General features: G+C 38.4%; 2 protein-coding genes across 5 annotated transcripts in view; one reads left to right on the forward strand and one right to left on the reverse strand.

Moving 5' to 3' along the window:
• Positions 1-571: 571 nt before the first annotated feature.
• On the forward strand, positions 572-22,869 carry blm (BLM RecQ like helicase). 3 transcript variants are annotated; one of them, XM_084123746.1, is made up of 22 exons: positions 572-980; positions 1,562-2,286; positions 2,432-2,549; positions 2,665-2,762; positions 2,850-2,970; positions 3,239-3,978; positions 4,088-4,264; positions 4,578-4,696; positions 4,774-4,887; positions 4,968-5,066; positions 5,239-5,387; positions 6,501-6,607; positions 6,699-6,859; positions 7,000-7,195; positions 7,477-7,667; positions 7,898-8,042; positions 8,166-8,365; positions 8,469-8,664; positions 8,894-9,016; positions 11,601-11,808; positions 11,909-12,127; positions 22,732-22,869. In XM_084123746.1, exons 1-21 carry the CDS (start codon positions 886-888, stop codon positions 12,096-12,098), a joined length of 4,272 nt encoding a protein of 1,423 aa, XP_083979872.1. In that variant the 5' UTR covers positions 572-885; the 3' UTR covers positions 12,099-12,127; positions 22,732-22,869. The 3 variants fall into 3 exon arrangements, with proteins under 3 accessions (XP_083979872.1, XP_083979873.1, XP_083979871.1); XM_084123747.1 differs by lacking the exon at positions 22,732-22,869 and having other exon boundaries at positions 1,562-1,622; positions 1,704-2,286; positions 11,909-12,199; XM_084123745.1 differs by lacking the exon at positions 22,732-22,869 and having other exon boundaries at positions 11,909-12,199.
• The window catches only part of frmd5a (FERM domain containing 5a), a 117,368-nt gene continuing 106,975 nt past the window's right edge, over positions 12,501-22,893 (reverse strand). Inside the window, exons 13-15 of one of the 2 annotated variants that reach the window (XM_084123749.1) lie at positions 22,776-22,882; positions 16,847-17,205; positions 12,501-16,667 (exon numbers count right to left, since the gene is read on the reverse strand). In XM_084123749.1, the coding sequence (XP_083979875.1) occupies positions 16,620-16,667; positions 16,847-17,205; positions 22,776-22,882 (514 nt within the window). In that variant the 3' untranslated portion in view covers positions 12,501-16,619. Of the gene's footprint in view, positions 17,206-22,775; positions 22,883-22,893 lie in introns of both variants that reach the window. The other variant, XM_084123748.1, reaches the window with a different exon arrangement.

Consider the following 22,893-nt stretch of genomic DNA (forward strand, 5'->3'; position numbering starts at 1 on the left):
TATAGATTTCTTATCAGCATAATGGTGTTCATCTATTGACTAAAACTTAAAAAGATTAAAACAAATAAAAGTTTAAAAATGCATGAGACACTGCCACTTCGAGAACTGCCACCCTCTTGTATTAAAATTTTAGTTCATTAAAATGACTTTAATAAATGTTTTCTGATAACCGAGGGTTGTAAGACTACACTACATTATGTTATATTCAAATATAAAATATTACATTTATTAATATTCAAATAGTGTGCCATTACACAGCAAGCCAGTAAGTGGCGATCTAAATCCACATCTAATGTTTGAGCTACACAACGTGCACCAGAGAGGAAGCAGTTGTTTACATTGAGACCTATTTTTTTTACAGTCAATTGTTGAGACAAGATTAAAACTCCACTGAACAAAAATAATAAAGGAGAAATTAATAAAAGAGAAAATGTTGCTGGTGTAAATCCGAAAATACTGAAAAATAATAGTTTACTAGATGTTACGAGCGCCGCTTAGAGGAAGTGATGTTCCTAGCAGCTGTCCAATCAGAGCGCCAGAATCGAATACGCGGGATGCGCGAGGCTTCCTTTCAGCGGTGTGTATGGTGATGTTGTGTGGCGCTCATTTGTTTTGTATGTATCAGAATATCAAACTTTCATGTTTGGTGGTGGTGATTATAAAGGAATTTTGTGTCGGTTTGTGGTTTTAAGGTCCATACGATGACAGAAAGAGAGGAACAATTACGTTGTGAGTGTTTTTGTGCTAATTAACCGAAGATTGTAATTTCGCATTAATTCTAACGGAGCATACCTGTTTTTATTTACGGGTGTTTGTTTGTGGAGTTGATTAAATGCCATATACATGAACTACTGAGGATTTAAAGTTCATTTAAATGCACACACGATGCCGAGTCTTCCTCAAAACAACCTAAAGGAGCAACTGGACCGGCACAATAATGCTGCACAGAACAAGCTGTCACTGCTCAAAACAAAGCCTGGGTAAGAACATTACTATATATCCATAGATAGATAGATAGATATTTGTGCACATAATGATGACGTTATGCACAGAAAACATTGACAGCCAGAAAGTCTTGACATGTAGATAGACATATGAATAGACAATTTGAGAGATAGATGGATAAACAGACTTCTAGATAGAGAGATAAATGGGTAGACAGAAAGAAGTATGGCTAAAGGAGTTGATTAGTAAATAAGCATCCTCAAAGTAATATACTTTTCTCTTTATATTGTAGCTTCTTTTGGACAATATGTTTTCAGAAATGCTTAGTTACACTTTATTTTAAGGTGTAGGCCTACGTGTTACAGTGCAATTATGCATTCAAGTACTGAGTAATAATATGTTACTACATGTACTTACTATAGGTTTAGTTGCATGTAATTATGCATAAATGATAGTTATCACTAAAGTAATTGCATGTAACGTGTAACAACGACACTGTAAAATAAATACGTTTTACCAAATGCTTTATACAAATGAAAGTGAGCTGACCATAACAACATCCTAAATGTTTAGCTAGTTACTTGTGTGTCTAACCTCTGAAAATTCCTCTGTTCAGGGGGTTTTGCTTCAAAAAGAAGTCTTCATCAGGCATCTCCAAAGTGGACGTTCCTCAAAAGGTAACTGTCTTAGCAAACAGGAGTGTGAATGTTCTCCGCAGCTGTGAAGTAACCAAAACTCCTGTGACATTTCCACAAAAGCCTGAAAGAGTAGCGCCGAAAGTCAACTTCTTCACAGCACCCAGCAGGGTGAAGACAATTATTGTTAATCCATTGGCCAACCCATTTGCTGTGAACAAAACACCTCTTGTACAATCTACCATTAAGGCTTTGCCAAAATCTGCAGCATTGCCTAAGGATTCTACTGATGATCAAACTGTTGGTGAATTTAAGCGTGACCTCTCTCAACTTTCCTTCAATGAATGGGATGATTTGGATGATTTTGAAACCCCAGTCAAGGAAAGAGTAGCATCCCCAGTTGCAGGGACCTCTACACAAAAGCCAAGTGTATCAGACCAGAGAACATCCCCAAACTCCTCTTGTGCCAAGAGTGACGAGACTACATTACACGGAGGTTCACAGTCTACAGAAACCATAACTGCCCCAAAGGACGTCCTGTCAGCGGCAGAGCCTGCTGAGATCGAGACAGAGGAATCACCCATTAAAAAAGGCAAACGACATAAATCAGTCCAGCAAAAGGCATTACTGAGTGACACTGAAGATGAAGAAATCATCGACTGCATTTCACCTGTCAAAAACCAGGAGGATTTCAAGTGTGTGACAAGTTAGTGCACCTCAATTTTATTAGTGATTTAGTGTTGTTTTAAGTCTTTATTTACCAAATTTTCACCTGCTAAGGAAAAGCTTGGTGTGTTTGGATATAAATATGAATCTCACAAGGATATTTATTAGCAGTATTTGAATTGCAGCTACTGAGACAAACATCATAGATGTTGATGACAGTGAGAACGACAACGTTTATGAAAATTATGAGGATTTCATCCCACCCTCCCCTGTTCCTGAGGAGATGAGTCCCTTGGAGAAAAGGTAACATGCTTTCATTGATAAATTAATTCAGCAATTTTTTTTATTGTTAACTACACATCTGGCACTTTCCTTTTCATTTTCACATTTACTTTCCCAAAACTCTTTTGTTTTATAGGTCATCTGTTACCCATGCTGACAAAAATGTACTACCTCACGAATCTGCTTCAAGCCTGTCAGCAGCACCCTTGGATAAACCTGCCAAAGACTTAAAAGGTATCACTCATGCAGGATTGCTTTGTGATCTAAAAGTTTGATATGAATGGAAGTACTGTGTCTAATGTACATGTGTTTGTGATTTAGGAACGGATAATGCTCTCTTTAGTATTATGGAGTCGATTTGTTGTCTAGTGGACACTATTCCAGAGCATGAGCTCATAGCACTGACCAGCGGTACAGAGCTATTACTGCAGAGAGCACACAGGTAAAGCAATAAAGGTGGCCTTTTGCTGAGTTATAATACTTGGTTGGATTTGTTGTGCTGCCTTAGAATAAAACTGAATTGAGTTAAATAAAAAATAAAAAAATTGCCAAAAATAATCATTGCAAAACTGTATTTTTTATGTTCAAATAATTTTTCCAATTATGCGAGTGTGCTGTTAATTGAATATTTTTCTATCACTATACAGTACAATTACTGCGTGTTACAGTATAACCGGTAATAACTCTCCATTACACTGTCTTTACCACAGGAAAAGGATTCTTGCTAATGGTGCACCGTACTTAGCATCTCATTTAGCCCGATCAGCAACTCCATATTCTAGTCTGCTGAACAGACACAGTTTTGTAGTCACACCCTCTAGTCTGTCATCATCGATGACCCCAATGACATCAGAAAAGGGAGGAGGTGTCAAAACAGACTTTCTGAGTCGTAAGTTCAATTCCTCCGACATGTTTCTGCGTAATGACTCCGTATTTGAGGACTCCGACTGCGTCATCAGTGGTGTTGAAACCCCTGGTGGTTCCTGGAATCCTAACTGGTCCTCAAAAACAGCAACTAGAGGGGACATCTTAAACAGGTCAAGTCCAGCTGTAAGCAAATCTGAGTCAAAGACCGATAAGAGGTTGTCCTTCAATGAAGCAAACAATCAGACTGTGGATGTAGACCAAAATGGCCTGTTTTATTCCCCCAAGAGAGTGGATTCAGGCAAGAGACATGCAGAGAGCAGTGTTGAAACCAACACTGCGGTACCCAACACTTCTCGAGCAGACACAGAGCCAGTTGATGACTTTGACATTGATGACTTTGACATTGATGATTTTGATGAGACTGACATTCCAGATTATTATGAAGAACCTTCAAGCGTCTTGGCATCAAGAGACAGCTCTGGTGCAAAAACACCATCAGTGCGGGAGGGAGGGCCTTCAAAACCGTTGGAGAGAAATACAGTCACACCTACAGCACCAAAACCTACCAAAACACCCGACCCTGGTGAGTTTAAGTAATGGAATATCCCTTACCATTTAGATCATATTATTAGAGACCTATGAAATGGCTTGATGAGCAGTTTTCTGACACAAGTGTATGTCTTGATCTCCAGAGCCTGTGTATAGAAACCCAGCTCATGACCGCTTTAGAGGCTTTGGCTTTCCTCATAGCCCAGAGATGATGAAGATTTTCCATAAGAAGTTTGGGCTGCATCAGTTCCGCTTCAATCAGCTGGAGGCCATTAATGCTGCACTGTTAGGAGAAGACACGTTTGTACTGATGCCTACAGGTTCGTTACAAGCATAGCAACAAAGTCATTATGACTTATATAGCTTGTTTATTTTGAGGTTAGACTAGAAATCCCAGCTCACTATGTCTTGACTACAACTATATTATATTTATTAGCTGTATAAATTATATTAATGATTTTACACACACACACACACATTTATATATATATATATTTATGTTTATGTATATGTATATGTATATGTATGTGTATGTGTGTGTGTGTGTTAGGCTAAATCATTGAGCTGTCCTTTTTCTTTCTGTTTTTTTAAAATGCCATAAATATTTTTAAAGTGTTTATCACTCCTTTTCAGGTGGTGGTAAAAGTCTCTGCTATCAGCTTCCTGCTTGTATCTCTGCTGGGGTGACTATAGTCATATCTCCTCTACGGTCTCTCATTGTTGACCAGGTCCAAAAACTCACTACATTAGATGTAAGTCCTTCTTTTCCTTATGCACAATGATTTTCTCGACTTGAAACAGTTGCTTACTGTGCAGTTTTGTGTTACAGATTTGTGCAACTAGTTTATCAGGGGATAAAAAAGATAGTGAGGCTGCGCAGATCTATATGCAGTTGTCTAGGAAGGATCCCACCATCAAACTGCTTTATGCCACTCCTGAGAAGGTGAGTTTCAAGCCAGACAAGTGTGTTGCAATTTTGCATGCATGTCAACCACCGTTGAAATGTGGTGCTATTGTTCTCAGGTGTGTGCAAGTGGGCGAATGATTAGTGCACTTCAGAATCTGTTTGAAAGAGGTTTGCTGGCTCGCTTAGTCATTGATGAGGCCCATTGCGTCAGTCAGGTAAACTTGTTTATAAATTGTACAGTGCAACAAGAACAGTGAAAAATGTGTGATTTTAATAATTTAGTTAAGAATGTCTTCGTTTACAAAATGTACTTTTTTGTACATATGTTAATCAATAGTGTGGCACCATCCATACAAACATTGTAAAATAGATCTATTTCTCCCTTAGTGGGGTCATGATTTCAGGCCAGACTACAAGCGCTTGCATGAGCTCAGGCGGATGTTTCCCAAGGTTCCTATAATGGCACTGACAGCCACAGCTACTCCTAGAGTTCAGAAAGACATTCTTAACCAGCTAGCAATGACCCGTCCTCAGGTGTAAGTCTTCTTGTATGCAATTCCTCAATTACTCACATTTTCTGCCATTTCATGTATTTGTAAAAGCATTTATAATGTAGGACATTGTATTCTGATTAATGTTATTGACATTAGACATTGATTATAATATTGAATGGATATATTATTATTTTGAAACTCACATTCCTTCAGAAATACTGTACAAAGTAATTAAAAGGTCAAGTGATCGTCCTCTCAGGGGAGGGGACCACTAAAAAGTTTGGGCTCAGTACAAATTAACTTTTAGTAAGCAAGGACACATTCATTTGATCAAAAGAGACAGTAAAGACATTTACATTTATAATGTACATTTATATCTCAAATAAATGCTGTTCAGAGAATCCTGAAAAAAATGTATCACAGTTTTCACAAAAATAAGCAGCATAACTGTTTCCAATATTAATAGAAATAATACGAATCTCAAAAACATTTTTAAAAATCTGCAGACTTTTGAACTTTACAAACAGTAGTGTATGTATGAGATATATGTATGCTTTGATACACATATATGTAAGGGATAATGTAGAGCAGGGGTGCCCAACCCTGCTCTTGCCGATCGACTGTCTTGCACAGTTTATCTCCAACCCTAATCAAACACACCTTAAGCAACCAATTAACGTCTTCAGGATCGCTTGAAAATTAAAGGCAGGTGTGTTTGATTAGGGTTGGAGATGAACTGTGTGGGACAGTCGATCGGCAGGAGCAGGGTTGGGCACCCCTGATGCAGAGCGAGGCGGTTGTTATAGCGAATACAACCCCGACAGGAGGGGTCTTGAATCAGCCTGAAGGGGTTGTATTCGCTATAACAACCGCCTCACTCTACATTATCCCGCTTATTACATGGCTACCTACCAAATAAATCAATAATTTGACACAAAATATTGATTTGAAAAGGAGTTTATTGAGTTAAAAACGATTTTATTGCTTCCGCTAAAGAAAATAGTCTGTTCCGTCTCTACGGTTAGAATCCTGCATCCATAGCAACGCTCTGCTTTGCATGGCAACGGTGTGTTATACTTATCAAGAAATAACAGACCGCATTCTACATTGGAATTCAACCAAGCCATGTAATAAACATTGATAATGTTTTCACAGATTCACAATGAGCTTTAACAGGCACAATCTCAAATACTCCGTTTTGCCAAAAAAGCCCAAGAAGGTTGGTGAGGAATGCATTCAGTGGATTAAGAAATATTACCCACGTGAGTGCTGTCTAGATTAAATCAGTCTTTAGCTCATCATTTTTCACCCCCAGCATGGAGACCCTGTAAACCGTGTTGACTGTGTGTGTAGGTGACTCGGGCATTGTGTACTGTTTGTCTCGTAATGACTGCGACACTCTGGCTGACAGTCTTCAGAGGGCTGGGATTGCAGCGCAGGCTTATCATGCTGGCCTGAGTGACAGTGACAGGGAATATGTTCAGAACAAATGGATCAACCAGGATGGCTGCCAGGTGAGGCACCCAGTTCTTACAATTTTGAACCAAAAGGACTGTTACTTTAAAACTTGGACCAGCTCTTTTTATCAAAAATGTTGTGTTTTTGCATTTATATACCACTATTTATTTTTTAACAATTCATCTTTCGTTTTTAGGTTATGTGCGCCACCATTGCATTTGGCATGGGTATCGATAAGCCTGATGTGCGTTATGTGATCCATGCCAGTCTGCCCAAGTCAATGGAGGGTTACTACCAGGAGTCAGGCAGAGCTGGTCGAGATGGAGAGATTTCCCACTGCGTCCTCTTCTATTCCTACACTGATGTTATCCGGATCAAGAGACTCATTGCTAGTATGTACTAGCTTTTGTGTACTCTTGCATTGAAGCTAGGATATAAATATTGATGGCTTAACCATAACAATCATTTATAACACTAAAGTATTCAAACTAAGCAAGACATAGAAACACAACAGAACTAAATTTGTTGTGCAGTAAAATTACATGTTTTAGGGTGCTTCACATAATGAAGATGTTCAAAACATGGATGTGGAATACTAAAATCCAGACACTATTATACAGTCGTTAACCTGTCTGTGTGAGCGTGGCCTACATAACAGTTAATATAATTGCAGTGGATAAAGATGGCAACCAGCAATCCAAGGCCACCCACATCAACAACCTTCACAGCATGGTGCATTTCTGTGAGAATCTGGCCGAGTGCAGGAGGATCCAGTTGCTGGCTTACTTTGGCGAGCACACGTTTAATACAAGCTTCTGTAAAGAGCATCCTGAAGTCATCTGTGACAATTGTGCCAGACCACATGTAAGACCATCATCAAATCAGTTCATTCTTAACAGCTTTCATTATACAAATGTAATGCTTAATAATAAACTATATAATTGTACACATCCATTGCTAATTGAATTTCGTTTGCTTACCAAACAAGTTAATCGACTAATTATTTACTTCAGAGCATGAACATTTTGAATATGCCATTATGAATTAATTACAGATACAAATGCAAATTCATGCATCTTAATACTTACCTCCAGAAATATAAATCAAGAAATGTCACCGATGATGTGAAGAAGATTGCGAGGTTTGTGCAGGAGAACTGTGAGAAGGTTGGAAACCGATATGGCAAATCCGCCCAGCAGAACAGGCTTACCCTCAACATGCTGGTCGAGATATTTCTGGGTAAGGAGTCACAAATGATAGTGCGAATATAACTGAATATCTTTTGCCTCATACAGTGCTTGAGATTTAATGACTGTCAGGATGGCTGATCTAGGTCTCAATAAGAATATCTCTGTGCGACAGGCTCCAAAACGGCTCGGATCCAGTCCGGAATGTTTGGGGTAGGAGCAGCATATTCCAAACACAATGCTGAGAGGCTCTTTAAGAAACTGGTGCTGGATAGTGTTCTGATGGAGGACCTGTACATCACTGTCAACGGGCAGGCAGTGGCCTATATCTCTGCAGGGCCTAAAGCTATGACTGTACTGAATGGCTGCATGCAGGTGAGACTATTAATATTAGAATATATTATTTTCTCCTGTGACACTGCTTTTTATGCTCAATACTAATGTTGTATGACTATATAATGACTATACTCCATTGCAGGTTGAATTTCTTGAGACTGAGAGTGCATCCAGCATCAGAAAGCACAAAGCCTCTGTGACTGAGAATGTGTCTAAGAGAGAAGAGATGGTTAAAAAGTGCCTGCAGGAACTCAATGATCTGTGCAAGAAGTTGGGCAAAGTCTTCGGCATTCATTACTACAACATTTTCTCCACAGCCACACTCAAAAAGATTGCTGGTTAGCAAAGTTTCATAATATATAATGAAATGTGTAAATAGTATATAAACACACAAATATATATACAACTTTCAGCACATTTATGATTGTCTTTTTTTTATTATTTACAAGCAGATTTACATAGTGTTACTGTGATGAAACACTTCATTAACCCAAAGCAATTAATCCACTTCCATTTTCACAGCACATTTGCTCTGTGTTAAATGAATTGTGATGTGTTTCTGTGCAGAGACCCTCTCGGCTGATCCGGAGGTGCTGTTGCAGATTGATGGTGTGACCGAAGACAAACTGGAGAAGTATGGCGCTGAGGTTATTGAACTGCTGCAGAAGTACACCGAGTGGCAGCTGCCTGGTGAGGGTCTGACAACACCTACATATAGATTATATCCCCAAGATGAACGCTTTCCCTGACACACTACGTTACAATAATCCTTTCTAGCCTGAACCTTGTTTTAGAGACTAGTAACCTAAATGGATGATCACAGACAAAAACTGAGGTAAATTCAAATATGCATCTTTCTTAATGTGCGGTCACATTGCCCGTGAAAATTCACCAAACAAAGGTAGAAGTCCAATAATTTCAATTGGAATCCACACAAGAATTTTGTCTCAGGGCCAAGTTGGTCACCTGATTTCAACAGAAAGCTGCTTGGTTTGAAAGTGATGACTTTGTGAGCTGTGCTTCATACAGTATATTGTTACACTATTGACAATGGACTTTTTTTAGCTAATGTAGCTGTACCTTAAATCCCTCCATTGACAGTTACGCAGCTACCACTTTGTCGTTTCAAAGAGATTGTAAAACGAATCCATGAATCAATTGGTTGAGTAAAAAATTTCTGAAGAGACTCGATTGCTTTATATGATGAAAAGATTGAATGTAAGCTCAACCGTACCTGATGTGTGAAATCAAAACTCATTGGTTTTTAGCGAAAGTTCAAATGTGCTACGTAACTCGAGAATGAACCTCATTGGTTCTTGCACGTAAAGCAAATATGTTTTAACTTCCATTAAAGGTGCATTGTGTAATATTTAGGAGGATCTGTAGACAGAAATGCAATATAATATACATAATTATGTTATACATAATTGTAATTGTATAAAGACCTTACTTAATGAACCTTTATGTTTTTATTACCGTTATGTAATTACCGAACATCTTCTGCCGTTATGTTTTAATGAGCCATTTCTATCTACATACACTGCGGGTTTCCTTACATTGAAATGCGCCATTTTGCGCCAACATGTTTCTACAGTGGCCCTAAACGGACAAACGTGTTTCATCACTGTTGTTCTTCATGCAAAGAAGCTGGCTAAAGGCAGCGAATAAAACACTGACACAATGATGAACAAGTAACAATAATATTCGCAATAACATATCGTTTAACAGAATAATAAAGTTAACATCATTTCTTAATTTATCTTTGTAAAGAAACCTCATTGCTTGACTGGCTACTCTCTGCTGTCTCAGATGACGACATCTCCTGTCGGCCACCGTAACTTTTGATGGTTGCTATTCGTAACTTCACCACTAGATGCCGCTAAAAATCACACACTGCACCTTTAACGGATCTAGAGCTTCCCCCTAATAGTTGACTAAACGTTAGTCGACAAGAAGAGGGTCAGTCGACCAAATTTTAATTAGTCTGTTAGTCACAGAAAAAAAAACTTCACAGGAATTGTCGGTCACGCAGTCCGTGACAGACAGATCTTTAACCGTCATTGACCTCAGATATGGCTTATCATTTGAAACATGCTAGTAGTAGCCTCTCTACATGGCCACTTGCTCAAACGTTAACCTAAATAAATGTGTGCTATTATTAGGCGAATATCCAAGGGAGTGAGTCTGGAAGCTAAATTAGTACTGTGCTTACGGCATGCTTAGCTTAACATGCATTCCTCACTAAAGGCGGATCCACTGTACTATAGAGGTGATGAGTCGGCGTCTTCAGCTTCATCTTTGCAGCTGACATTGACTCAGAAATCACTAGTTTATTAATAAATTGTTAAAATGTTCAGACAGTCTCCATCCTGTTTTTCCGACACATTCATTTTCATTATTTTTGCCGGTCTGCTACAGCAAGATATGTGTGTGCACGCTTAATTCATATTTTAATTGCTCACTATTATGGTTTAGTTTTTCTCTGTAATGTAGAACAATGTTACATATAATATTCTTTCTCATCCCTGAAATGATTTTCCGATGCCACTCCCCAACCCCAATCATAAGCTTCCGACTAGTTGGTTAATGGCTTAAATGAGTGGCTACTAGTCGACTAGAAAAATCTTTAGTCAGGGACAGCCCTAACCATAGCTGTGTGAGTTGATGAATGTTTATATGTGAATAAAAGCCTAAATTCAATCTGTTCATCATATAAAGCGATCAAGTCTCTTCAGAAAATTTGGATTAAACCAGCTCAATTCATATGGATTAGTTTTAAACTCTCTTTATGAACTTTTTGTAACATCAAAGTGTCAGTTGCGTAGCTGTCAGTGGAAGGACAGAAGTCTCTCAGATTTCATCAAAAAGATCTTTAATGTGTTCCGAAGATGAACGAAAGTCTTACAGGTTTGGAATGACATGAGGGCGAGTAATTAATGACAGATTTTTCATTTTTGGGTGGACTATCACTTTAAGGGGGTATAAAGTTTAAAATCCAAGACGTCCTCTGATTTTACTGGCCGATATTATTAGCCTCCTACATATCTATATTTCATCATAATGTAATTTACCTTAGTACAAGACCAGTACAAATTATTTAATATAATATTACAGATGACCAGAGATGAGGCACAGAGTTTTGATTTGGATAGTTTTGATTTGGATAGTTCTGCCTATAAACTTGCTTTGCGAAACAGATCATATATCAGCTAGCTCGAAACAGCAACCTATAAAGTAGCTGGAGAGACATGATGTTCTCACACTCCCTCTGCAGCTGAGGCGCAGGCCGAGAGTTCAGGATGGATTGACACGGCAAGAGGCCATCAGAATGAAGATGATGATGACAGTGAAGGTGAAAGTGACTCCACATCAACCTATTTCAGAGGCAACTCTGGACGAGGAGCAAAGAGAAAGCAAGGGTCTTACTCCAGAAAACCCAAACGAAGGAAAGGTTCCAGCGGCCAGAACTCCTCCACTAAAGGGTCAGTATGTTTGTTACAGCAGAAGCATTGTTGGATTGTGTAGACTTCCATATCAGCTATATGAAACCAAATTAACTACCCCTTTCCACCCTTATTGTAGTGGATACAGCAATAACTGGTCTTCATCAAGAGGAGGAGGAGGAGGATACAGGGGTGGGAGCCGGAGTGCAGGCAGGGGTTCCAGGCCCTCTCCGTCAGTCCCAGCAGCGAAGAGGCCCGGCTTCATGGCTTTGCCCACCCCCCAGACTGCTGCTCGTCCATTCCTCAAACCAGCTTTCTCTCACATCTAGAAACAGAGTATTTCCACTGGGAATATCAAGTAAATTCACTTTGTTAATATTTGTATACATTTTATACACAGATTTTTAATAAATTTTTGTTTTGTGGTCTATATGCATTTTAGTTGTAATTAAATTAAATATGAATTCTTGTGCTTCATTTAAAAAAAAAAAAAAAAACTTACTATTGCGCCATCTCTTATAGGTTGATATATGTGAGGTCAGTTTAATCTGCAATGCATTTTCAAATATATATTTTAGGGGGAAATGCCAGTAAAACCAGTGATGCCGTTTTATTAATGGAAATGGTCCATTATTTTAACGTTGGTGTGGTAAAAAGTGGAATTACTTGAATATCTATAAGCCATCTGATTAATTATACATCCAGAGCTATAAACCACAAGATATCTCAAACACTTTTGAATGTTTATTTCAAGTTTGAATATTTCCATGGCACCAGTTACAAGGGACTACCAGCGAAACAATTTCTTATACCATTTTCATGGAAGGTTTCCTACAGTACAAAGATGATTTTGGAATGAATCTGACTTAACAGGAACTGCATTTGGCACATAAATTTTGTATGTATTTCAATATTCATATATTAAGGAACTAAACGGCGACCTCTAGTCCCAAAAGATGCAGATTACAGAAAAACACCCACAGAGACATCTATGCATAAACAAATGTGCATGTGTATGCATATCTGATGAAGGGACTGTGGGGGCTGGAAAAGTGACAGAAGCACAGTACAGTAAACGAAGCATGTTGCCACCTCTGATCTTTATTGGATCTCGGCGCCATAGTAGATCTTAAAGCTACGGTTCAGGTGAAGTCAGATTTTACCAAATAATTTGGGAATTTGTATGCAAGCATGTAAGGAGCATTCATTCTGATGATGACGAAATTTAAAGTTCCTGGTAGAATGAGTTCAGAACTAAACCTAGTCGATCTGAGAGATCACACAACTGCTGTCTAATGCGAGCGGTTCATTAAATTACCTCTAACATCTCCTTAATGAACATGGAGGACATTCTGACCTTACTTGGAATGAGCTCTAATCTCTAAAACTCGAACTCTTCAAGAGCAGCTGCCAGTCAGTACGATTTCACAACTGTAAACCAGAATCTAACAGCTGTAGCCAACAATAACAGATCTTGAACATTAACATTAAAATCACCATCTTTAATAGGCTGATCGGGATCGCTTGAAGCCATAACATTTTGTACATGCTGTCAAGGTATATTTTAAGCCAGTGAAGTGCTTTATCTGCGGTGTACAGTATTACTCCTTTTCATTTTATAAGTGTCATTGCAAGTGTCTATACGTACACTTGCATACTAAGAAGCATAAAAATACTTTCATACAAAGTCCATCAAGGGACCTTGTGAAATAACCCAGTTAGTTTACAGAAATGATGAACCAATTTAGCTGACAATTGTCCTTTACCGGACCCTTGCATTCATCACAGTCAAACCTGGCCATTCCATACAGTACAGGAAAACTGTCTAGAGACAAAAGTATAAAGTAGAAGTTCACAAGGACTCCTTGTGTAGCAACTGCCCTTGATCTACGAGACCAGGAAGGAGTCCGCGCTAGTTTGTGCAATAGGATTCTAAGGACAAAGAGTAAAACTTCAGAACAACGGCACACTGTCGGTTCAGGATCCAAACAAGATGACGAGTGCTCACGATGAGTATAAAATGTAGCAAATTTGGGCAATAAACGTCATATAAAATGAGCTTTTTAGTTAAAATCGCAATTTTGCGGCTAACTCAAACGAAATGGATTCATTCCCAGCTCCTTAGAAAACATCAGGTAGTCTGACTTGCTACACAACAGCACAAAAAACACCAAAAATATTAATTTAAATTATTCTATAATTCAGGTTATTGCTTATTGAATGGCGCTGCCATGCAGGACTGACCACCGAGGCTACATAATGCTGTCAATGAGTAAAATCCGATCAAATCTTCAATTATCTTCTTTTTCAAAACCATTACTGGCCTTCCAAGCATGTTTTTTTTTTTCTTGAAAATGTATCGATATGAATCAATAAAAAAAAAGATCATCAATGGCATGCAGATACCAACCAGAGCAAGATCATTGTATTATTGTACTGGGAAAAACAGCTGTTCAATCAGGTTCTACAAAAATATAAATGGACTTAAGCCACCACAACGCTTGGCACATCAGAGATGCTCTAAATGCATGCATGAATGCTTCTCAAGGTTAGAGACATGCATAACTTCAATGGCACTCTCTCTTCCACGTGTTAGCGGTTTCAGCAATTTCTGCTACAGTTTTCCATGCACCTCATGTTTGCATGTTTCAGCTCCTGTAGTCAGTGGAAGACAGCAGTTCTATGAAATGGTTATAAAGACATATTACAGTCAGCCACTTCCTAAAACACATCTCAGCCATCCTTTTTGTTCACTAGCACCATAGTGATTCTGGCCTCACAACAGCATTGTGATTAGTGGATCGAAGCATGTTCATTTAAAATAACTGCACTAGTAAAGCCAAGCTTGTGAGCTGCCACAAACTAATGCTATATTCAAAAGCTGCAATTATTGTAATTTATCGTAGTGAGAATACCAATGTAAGATCTAAAACATCCCCCTTACTATGGTAATTACCACTGGCTGTTGTCTCTTTTTCGCTGTGCACAAAAATAAGTCCGCTCTGTCTGTGTTTTCTATTCACTTCCTCTATCTTCTGCTTTCTCAAATTCAGTAGCAGTTTCAAAGGGGAAGAGATAGATAGTGTACGATAAAATAAAACCCCTGCCCTACTGGCATGCCACTGGAAGAATCGTTTGTCTTTAAATAAATACTATAGGCTAATCAGGACATAGTGTACTAAAGACTAAACCTGGCCTTCTAGTACATATTGCCAAAAACATCAATTGTTCAAATATGAGTGCACACTCACACACACACACACACACACACACACAAACATACACACAGAGTCTTTTGGGTAAACTGTGTATAAAGCGATCAGTATTGTTCAAATGCTGGGCCTTTACCAATTTACAAAGCGCTGGGATGGTTTACTCATTACTGGTTAAGTTGGAAATGGATTGTGGATGTGGATAAAAATCTTTCTTGTGGCTCCCTTGACGGAAACGCCATAGATTCTAGACCTCATCTGAAACACAGAGCTAAAAAAGGTATAATTTAATTTTCAATAACAAAATAACATTTCAGTTTCTGTTAAAATATACATGGAAAAACTGTTGATATATTAGGAAACTAACTACTTTTTGTACAAAAAGTACAGCATTGTTATTGTAATTAAGAATAATCATAGCATGATATCCACAAAATACAAACTTAAGAGCAAGGCTGATATGGAATTAAAAAAAAAAAAAAAACTTTATACAATGGGATTTCTTTCTATTGAGAAAGACTCAGGATGAAAAATTATAATAATAAAGCAAATGCACATACTCATGAAAAAAAAAAAAAAAGTACTTATTTCTTAAAAATCAAACCCTTACAGTATTGCACATCTACTGTAGCTAGACTGGATCTATGGGTGCTAGTTGTTTTTAAATCAGTCATGAGAACTTCTTTAACATATATCGACACTATCGGGTCACATAACAGAACACAATTTATACCAATTAATTTTTCTGTATCCATAAGAAAGAACCTTTTTAAAATGATTTCTACTTCACAGCTTGCTACCGCCTAAACACAATTATATTCCTAAAACGTATTTGACACCCTAAGTCTCAAGCCAACAAATACAGAACTCAAATGTACCCATACATTTTATTCAAATAACATCATTTCCAGTCTTTCCTCAGGTCTCACTTTCAAAATAACTTGCACATTCTTACCTTACATATAACCCTCTGCTGATCTGATCGTCGGTGTGGTCAATTATAGCAGCCTTCAGAAAATTACTAAGAGTTAAATGACGGATGGACATGAATTATGCATAAACTCGGAAAAGCATTGGTTTTCCACGTTCTCACGCTCTCCAAACCCACTATACTGAACCAACTTGCCATCTCTCTAGACTTAACGCACCACATTCTTTAATAAGACTTTAATCATTTTTATTGTAAAATAAATATAAATGAAGGCAACATTTTCTTGTTGCAACAAAATATTTCATATTCCCTATTTAAGGAACAATATAATCTTCTAAAGTCTTTGAATTAAGTTTTGTTTGTTTGTTTTTCCCGTTTTTTTTTTTGTAAAAATAAAATACCTGAAATGACCTGAAATCCAAAAAAAGGAAACCAAAAACCAAAAAAAATGTCTTTGTAAAAAAAGAAGAAAAAAATAAAGGCTTAAAAATGGGTGGGGGAGAAAGAACTAAAAGTGGAAGAGAAGAGGAGCTGTGGGCCTGGTGGTCCACCGTGTATCAGCAGGAGTGTCATGAAAGAAGCTGGGTTCATGGGACAGGTCGGTGCCCTCCGCCTCTCGCTCTCTCTCTCTCTCTCTCCACGTGTTTAGCGTCTTCTCGACCCCAACAAGGGAGGCTTTACGAGCTTTAGTGCCTCATTTTCACTTGTTAATGAGCAGCCCGCCCACCCAGCGGAGCTTGCAGGCAAACCACCGTCTGAGGGGACAAAAGTATTCGTAATGGAACTGCTCAAACTCGGGGGTCTGGCGGATATCACGTAAAAATGCAATGTCAAGGTCGGACTCAGTGAGGATGATGAGGAGGAGGAGCAAGACAAAGAGGAGTCCAATGGTCACAAGGAGCAGACGGAGTACACTTAAAACAAACTTATTCACCTGTTCCGTCTCGCTGAGCGTGGCCTCCCCGCCTGCGCTCTTCAAGGGGCCTGTCGCCCTACTGTCCGCTCCTAACTCGGCCAGGTCTCCCACGCTGGGCGTCCCCGCCTCCGACTCTTTCTCCTCCTCGATGCTGCAGGGGGCGCCGTTGATCTGGCGTGAGACCGCCAGCTCCAGGCTGTGCTCGGCCACCGGTGTGGGCAGAACGCTGTCGGAGGGACTGTAGGTCTCGTCGGAGATGACCGCCGTCCCGTCGCCGGAGTCCATCACATGGCTGCGCGAACGTGACATGAAGGAGTCGCCGTGGGACACGGAGCGCACTGGAGTGGAGTGAGCGCTGTCCCGCAAGGATTCCAGACCTGGACAGTGGAAAGGGGAAAGATAAAAGAGAGACAAAAGGGCAACTTAATGATTCATAAATTATAAAAAGTGATTTCTGTCACAGGGTCTACACCAGGTGCAAGCGGTGCAACGCGATAAAAGCAGATATAACCCATTATAATCAGTGATGCTGTCTACATGACAAATTCCCGACAGTAAACTGATGCCCCGTTCTATTTCTGACACACTTCAAGACTCACTACTTCTGACATGAAGAACAAAAGGATTTGCCACGTCCAGTGTAGACAGTGTTACGTTGAGTCCGAAATCACGTACTGTCTGAGTAGGTACTACATTTGAATTTGAATTTACCTTGCGACCATTAAAAAAGTATGTTAAATATAGTATGAATATGGGTAGCATGAATGGAATTCGGACATATTACATCCACCATGTTGTTACTGTCACGTGACCTGGCCAGGCTCCGAAACAAACACGTCAGGTGGGAAAATGCCATAAGATACATTTACAAAATAGATAGGGTGAAATTCTTCTCATGCCAACTTTAACATTGAATGTCCAGACTTACAATGCATAGGCTGCCAATGCTACATCGTATATGTGTTAAATAAGAAGTATGTCGAATATACAATTAAACATTACATAACAATATGAAAAATATTGGGTGACACGGTGTGCATACGGCTTGATGGGGAATATTAGAAGGGTCTCATGCAGGTGACAGACCTAGATACTAAATCACAGACCAGAGCGCTAATGTGAAAAGACATTTCCCAGCTTGTTTGCACTGATAGACACTGTACTGCAAGGCACTGGGAATCACATGTACAGTATTGACAGGCAAACAGCCAACTTACTGAGGTGCTGTAATATTTAGCAACACACAGAGGTGGACGAAGTACACAACTTCCTTACTTGAGTAAAAGTATAGATACTACTGGTCAAATATTACTCCGTTACAAGTAAAAGTTGTAAAGACCTATTTTTACTTAAGTAAAAGTACAGAAGTACTCGTTTTTAAAAATACTTAAGTATCAAAAGTAAAAAGTAAATGTCAATGCATTGTTTTATTATTGTTGCATTGTTGTATGTAATACTTAAAGTACCGTATGCCTCTGAATCTACGCCTGCCTACATACCATCATATCAATATCAAATTTATTTCTAGAACACAGTTCCAGTAGTGGGATTGAATGTGAGATTGAATAAGTCACTCAATAACGTCCACAATGGTTTCGGACACACAAATGGCTGTTCCCTCAAATATTGCCCTATTTAAAGTTTTTTGGCTTTTAGTATGAATATGTTAACCTTACTGTTATCTATAAGCTAGTGTGCTCCAAAAAAGTGACAAAAGTCGCATTTAGAAGACCAAACCCAACGTTGAAAATGAAAATCAGGTTTATGTCAGAATCCAATGTCAGTTTGACGTTGATCTCCAACGTTGAACAGACGTTGTATTGTGGCTGAAAATGAAAATCGGGTTGACGTCAGAAACCAACATCAGTCTGGTTCTGACGTCAACCCGACTTTTATTTTCAATCAATATCCAACGTCAATCTGACGTCGGGTTCTGATGTCAATGAGATGCAGGGTTCTGACGTCAACCCGACTGTCATTTTCAACCAAAATGCAACCCCTGCAGCCAAAATCATCCATTGACTGATGTTACTTTCTACTCAAGGACCTTGACAGAATTGTAGTGGAGTAAAAAGTACGATATTTTTCTTTCAAATGTAGTGAAGTTAAAGTAAAAAGTTTCCAGAAAAAATAATACTCAAGTAAAGTACAGATACTCAAAAAGTGTACTTAAGTACAGTACTCAAGTAAATGTACTTTGTTACTGTCCACCTCTGGCAAAACATGGTAAATCAAAAGGACTAGACTTCGCAATACAACATGCAGATGCATATATAGCACACAGTCTTCAATTGCTACTAACTTAGAAAGGCTTTAAACGGCAGATAGCAGCCCATTATAATTCAGTACAGAAGTTACATGATATACAGAAGCTAACTGAGAGTGGAAGTATATTTCTGTTCTTAAACATAACTTTAACACTTATGTTAAGAGGATTCGTCACAGTAAGCGGCCTCAGAGACCACAAAGTGAGGATGCAACAAATCTCCCATAAATCCTCGTGCTTCAGTTCTCGCATGCCCTTTTCCTCAAGGAACCCAAAGCAGAGAAACATGCAAGCTTTTGCTGAGCATTAGATTCTGGAGCGTGTCACTGCAGATACGTTACATCTCTATTCTGATGTGAAAGGATTAGGATTTCATCTCTTGACGATGCGACATTTTACAGCTCAACCAAAGGCCTCTCATTCACAATATTACACACCCTGCCAAAGAGAAAAATGGTCACGCATGAAAACACATCTGCTTTAGTGCATTTTTCAAAGTTTTACTTGAATTATAAGCATACGGCTGCAAGAAAAAAGCTTGTGAAGCCTTTGTATTTACCTGTACTCCTGCATTAATAATTCATAGAAATGTGCAAGCCTCTTCAAGCCTCTACTTTGTTTTTGCCAATATGTTGTTTAAACAAAATGTGAACCTTGCAATAACTAACTGACCGTTAAATCTTCTTTTGCAGTAAAAGCTTCCATTAGCACTAGTTTAAAGAAATCCTGGACTATTTTTCTTTAAAACGGTTTGAACTTTTTTAACTCTTCGGTTAATATATCTAATGTATTATTTAAGTTAATCACTCTCTTCAGTATCAACAGAATTGATGTCTGGACTGAGAGCACAATTTCTCCTGTGAAAGCACTTCAGTTTCTGAATTGCTTCTGTATTGAGTCAATGTCTTCTTGTAGAAGGCTACTCTGATATTATCATCCTCTTTTCAACACAATTCACAGCTGGAATGAGATTTCATTTTTAGTGTGCAGTCCTCCACACATTATGCTGTACACTTCTGCAACTCCTGCAGTTCTTTAATAACAGTAACAGACTAGACTGAGGATTAATGAACACCCAGGAACGCTTCTACAGCTTTCAAACGTCTAACATGCTCTGTGTATTATGATCAGGACACATGAAGAGCCTTTACTTGAGAAGAGAGCAGCTTCTGTTAATGAGTAATGTAGAGTACCTTCAATCCACACATCTCATTGATTGACTTCACAATCCAAACAAGACTATAAATAGTTAAACAATTTATAGACAAGTTACTGCTTATTTAAAATGTACTCTATTGTTCAAAGGTTTGGGGGCGGTATGATTTTTTTAAATGTTTTTGAAGTCTATCTCACCAAGGTTGCATTTATTTGATCAAAAAACAGTCATATTGCAAAATATTATTAGTATATAGTATTAGTGTAGTATATAGCATTATGTAGTATATAGTATTATATTTTCCATTTTAATACATTTAAATGAATTAAGCTGAATTTTCAGTGTCAGTCAATGTCATTTTAGGTCTTCAGAGTCACTTCAGAGTTCAGAAATAATTCTAATATGCTGATTTGGTGCTAAAAAAAAAAAATCTTATTCAAATCTTCAATTTATTGCATCCTTGCTTAATAAAAGCAGTACCGACCCCAAACTTTTGAATGGTACTGTATGTTCTACATAATTAAAGCGCTCTTTATGCTGAAAACAAAGAAACACTGCAGCAACACCAAAACAAACTCCATTACCTGCCTTTTCTATTCTAACCCACCTAAACCAATTTCATCATAACAAAGCAGAAATACAATATATCTTACAGAAAAGACTATTTACAGAAAAATCTATTTAAACAACCAATCAAGCATCTGGTGCCCAAACTAAAACACATTAGACTTTACCTATAGCTGAGGCGGGCACTGCATAAGACGGTGAAGTCATGGGTAAAGGTGATGCCCGCAGCTGGTCCTGCTGCCCCGTGAGTGCCGGGTAAAGGGGCAGCACACCAAGGGCCTTTCCCAGCATTCGAGGCCCCAAACTCAGCACCCGAACCTTTACATCCCGATAGCAGTGGTTGATCATGCGCAGGTGGACGTTCACCCGCGTGGTGATGCGGATTAGGCACTTCACCATGTTTATCTCCGAAAAGCGAACGTCTGCAGCCGGCGTACTTCTTCAGGGAGCGTGTGAACAAGTAGAAACCCTGTAACCGGTGCCCTCTTTCCACCGTGGGCTGCTGGGTAAAGGCTTAGCTGTGCTGGTAAATGGTGGCGAATCGTACCCCACCCAGACCTCTCACCTCCTCCCTCCCTCAGCCAGTGACTTAAATGGCGAGAAAGGCCCTGTCTATTTTCAGACGAGGGTATTAATACTCCTTGAAGACTCACAGTCAGCACATGTAGGACGGTTGACTTTATCCTCCAAGCTCTCTGAAACGTTCGCACTGCAGACAAGAGCTCTTCACAACATCTTAAGATGGTCTTTTTGCAGTTCCAGAGAGGATACAGTGAGCAGGGACTAGGGACTTCGTCTATGTACTCATGTTAAGAGGGGGCAGTGCTGTGTTGTGATGCTAGTCTAACAGTCAGGCTCAATAGATGAGACCCAGAATAAAGGGGTGGGCAGAGGACACCGGTAAGCCTTTGATGGGTGGGACAAGATGGCACAGCTGGTGCCACAGGGAAGTGTTAGTACTGACTGTACACAGCTGGCACAGAAATAGAGTTCTGTGACTGACAGAAGCACCTGCATCTCCAGTCCTCTAAGTGAGACTGGTCCAGCCTCATATTACTGCATGCGGTCAACTTTTCAACTCTTGTGTATACGCATGTGCATATATATATATACACACACACACACATATAAAAATGTGTAATTATTTTTTTTTTTATTATATAAACAATTGTCAAATTATATCAATTATTTATAAAATATTAAGATAAAAATGTAAAAATATTTTGTATATTTGTAAATATTTATAAACTTGTAAGAGTATATTTGTGAATTTGGCATAAAATTTTACACTTTTTTAAAATGTATAAACACACACACACACAGATACATAAACATATATCAGGTAAAAATGTATAATAAAAAAAATATTAAAAATAAAAATGTAAATAAAATGATATTATATTAATTCATGTTTTTAAATATAAAAATAAAGATAAATAAATAAAAATAAAACAAAAAATAAATATTATTCTAATATATTAAACATTTTACATAAATACATATCCTTTTATAAACACACACACATGCATAAGGTACAAAATATATATAATTAAACTATATAAAAATAAATAAATTGTAAATAAAGTGAAATTATGAAAAGAATTTATTAAAATACAAAAAATAAAATAAAACGAAAATAAATATTCTTTTAATGAATATATTTTTATTACACACATACAGTACATTTATACATGCTAAAAAAATATGTTGCCGCACAGATCCAAATATCTAAGCTGCATATTGCATACATTCACTTTCATTAGAAATCTTTAAGTTTCCTTGACTGAGTACCTAAAAATTGTCTTGAATTGCCCTTTATATATATAACTATAGGTTGGCTATTTCCTACAGCATTTTAATGTTCTTACAAACCATTAAGTGATTTGACATTTAGCGCTCTGCGTGTGTTTTCAGCGTAGAGCTGAACTCATGTTAATGGGGCTGAACTGGACTCTCACCTTCCATGATGGATATGTGTACGGCTCTCCGGCGGGTGCGCGGGACACTGCTCAGCCGTGGCCCATGTGTGATGGATGGACAGCTTCTGCTGGGCACCAGGCCAGCCCTGTGACCACA

Source organism: Abramis brama, assembly GCF_963993115.1.
Source record: "Abramis brama genome assembly, chromosome: 9".
Taxonomy (NCBI): Eukaryota; Metazoa; Chordata; class Actinopteri; order Cypriniformes; family Leuciscidae; genus Abramis; species Abramis brama.

Bases quoted from the DNA above. Each gene is read 5' to 3' on its own strand.
- blm (XM_084123746.1), top strand. From the start codon at position 886: ATGCCGAGTCTTCCTCAAAACAACCTAAAGGAGCAACTGGACCGGCAC. The intron at 2,971-3,238 runs GTAAAGCAATAA...TCTTTACCACAG, and splicing joins TTACTGCAGAGAGCACACAG to GAAAAGGATTCTTGCTAATG. The intron at 9,017-11,600 runs GTGAGGGTCTGA...CTCCCTCTGCAG, and splicing joins CACCGAGTGGCAGCTGCCTG to CTGAGGCGCAGGCCGAGAGT.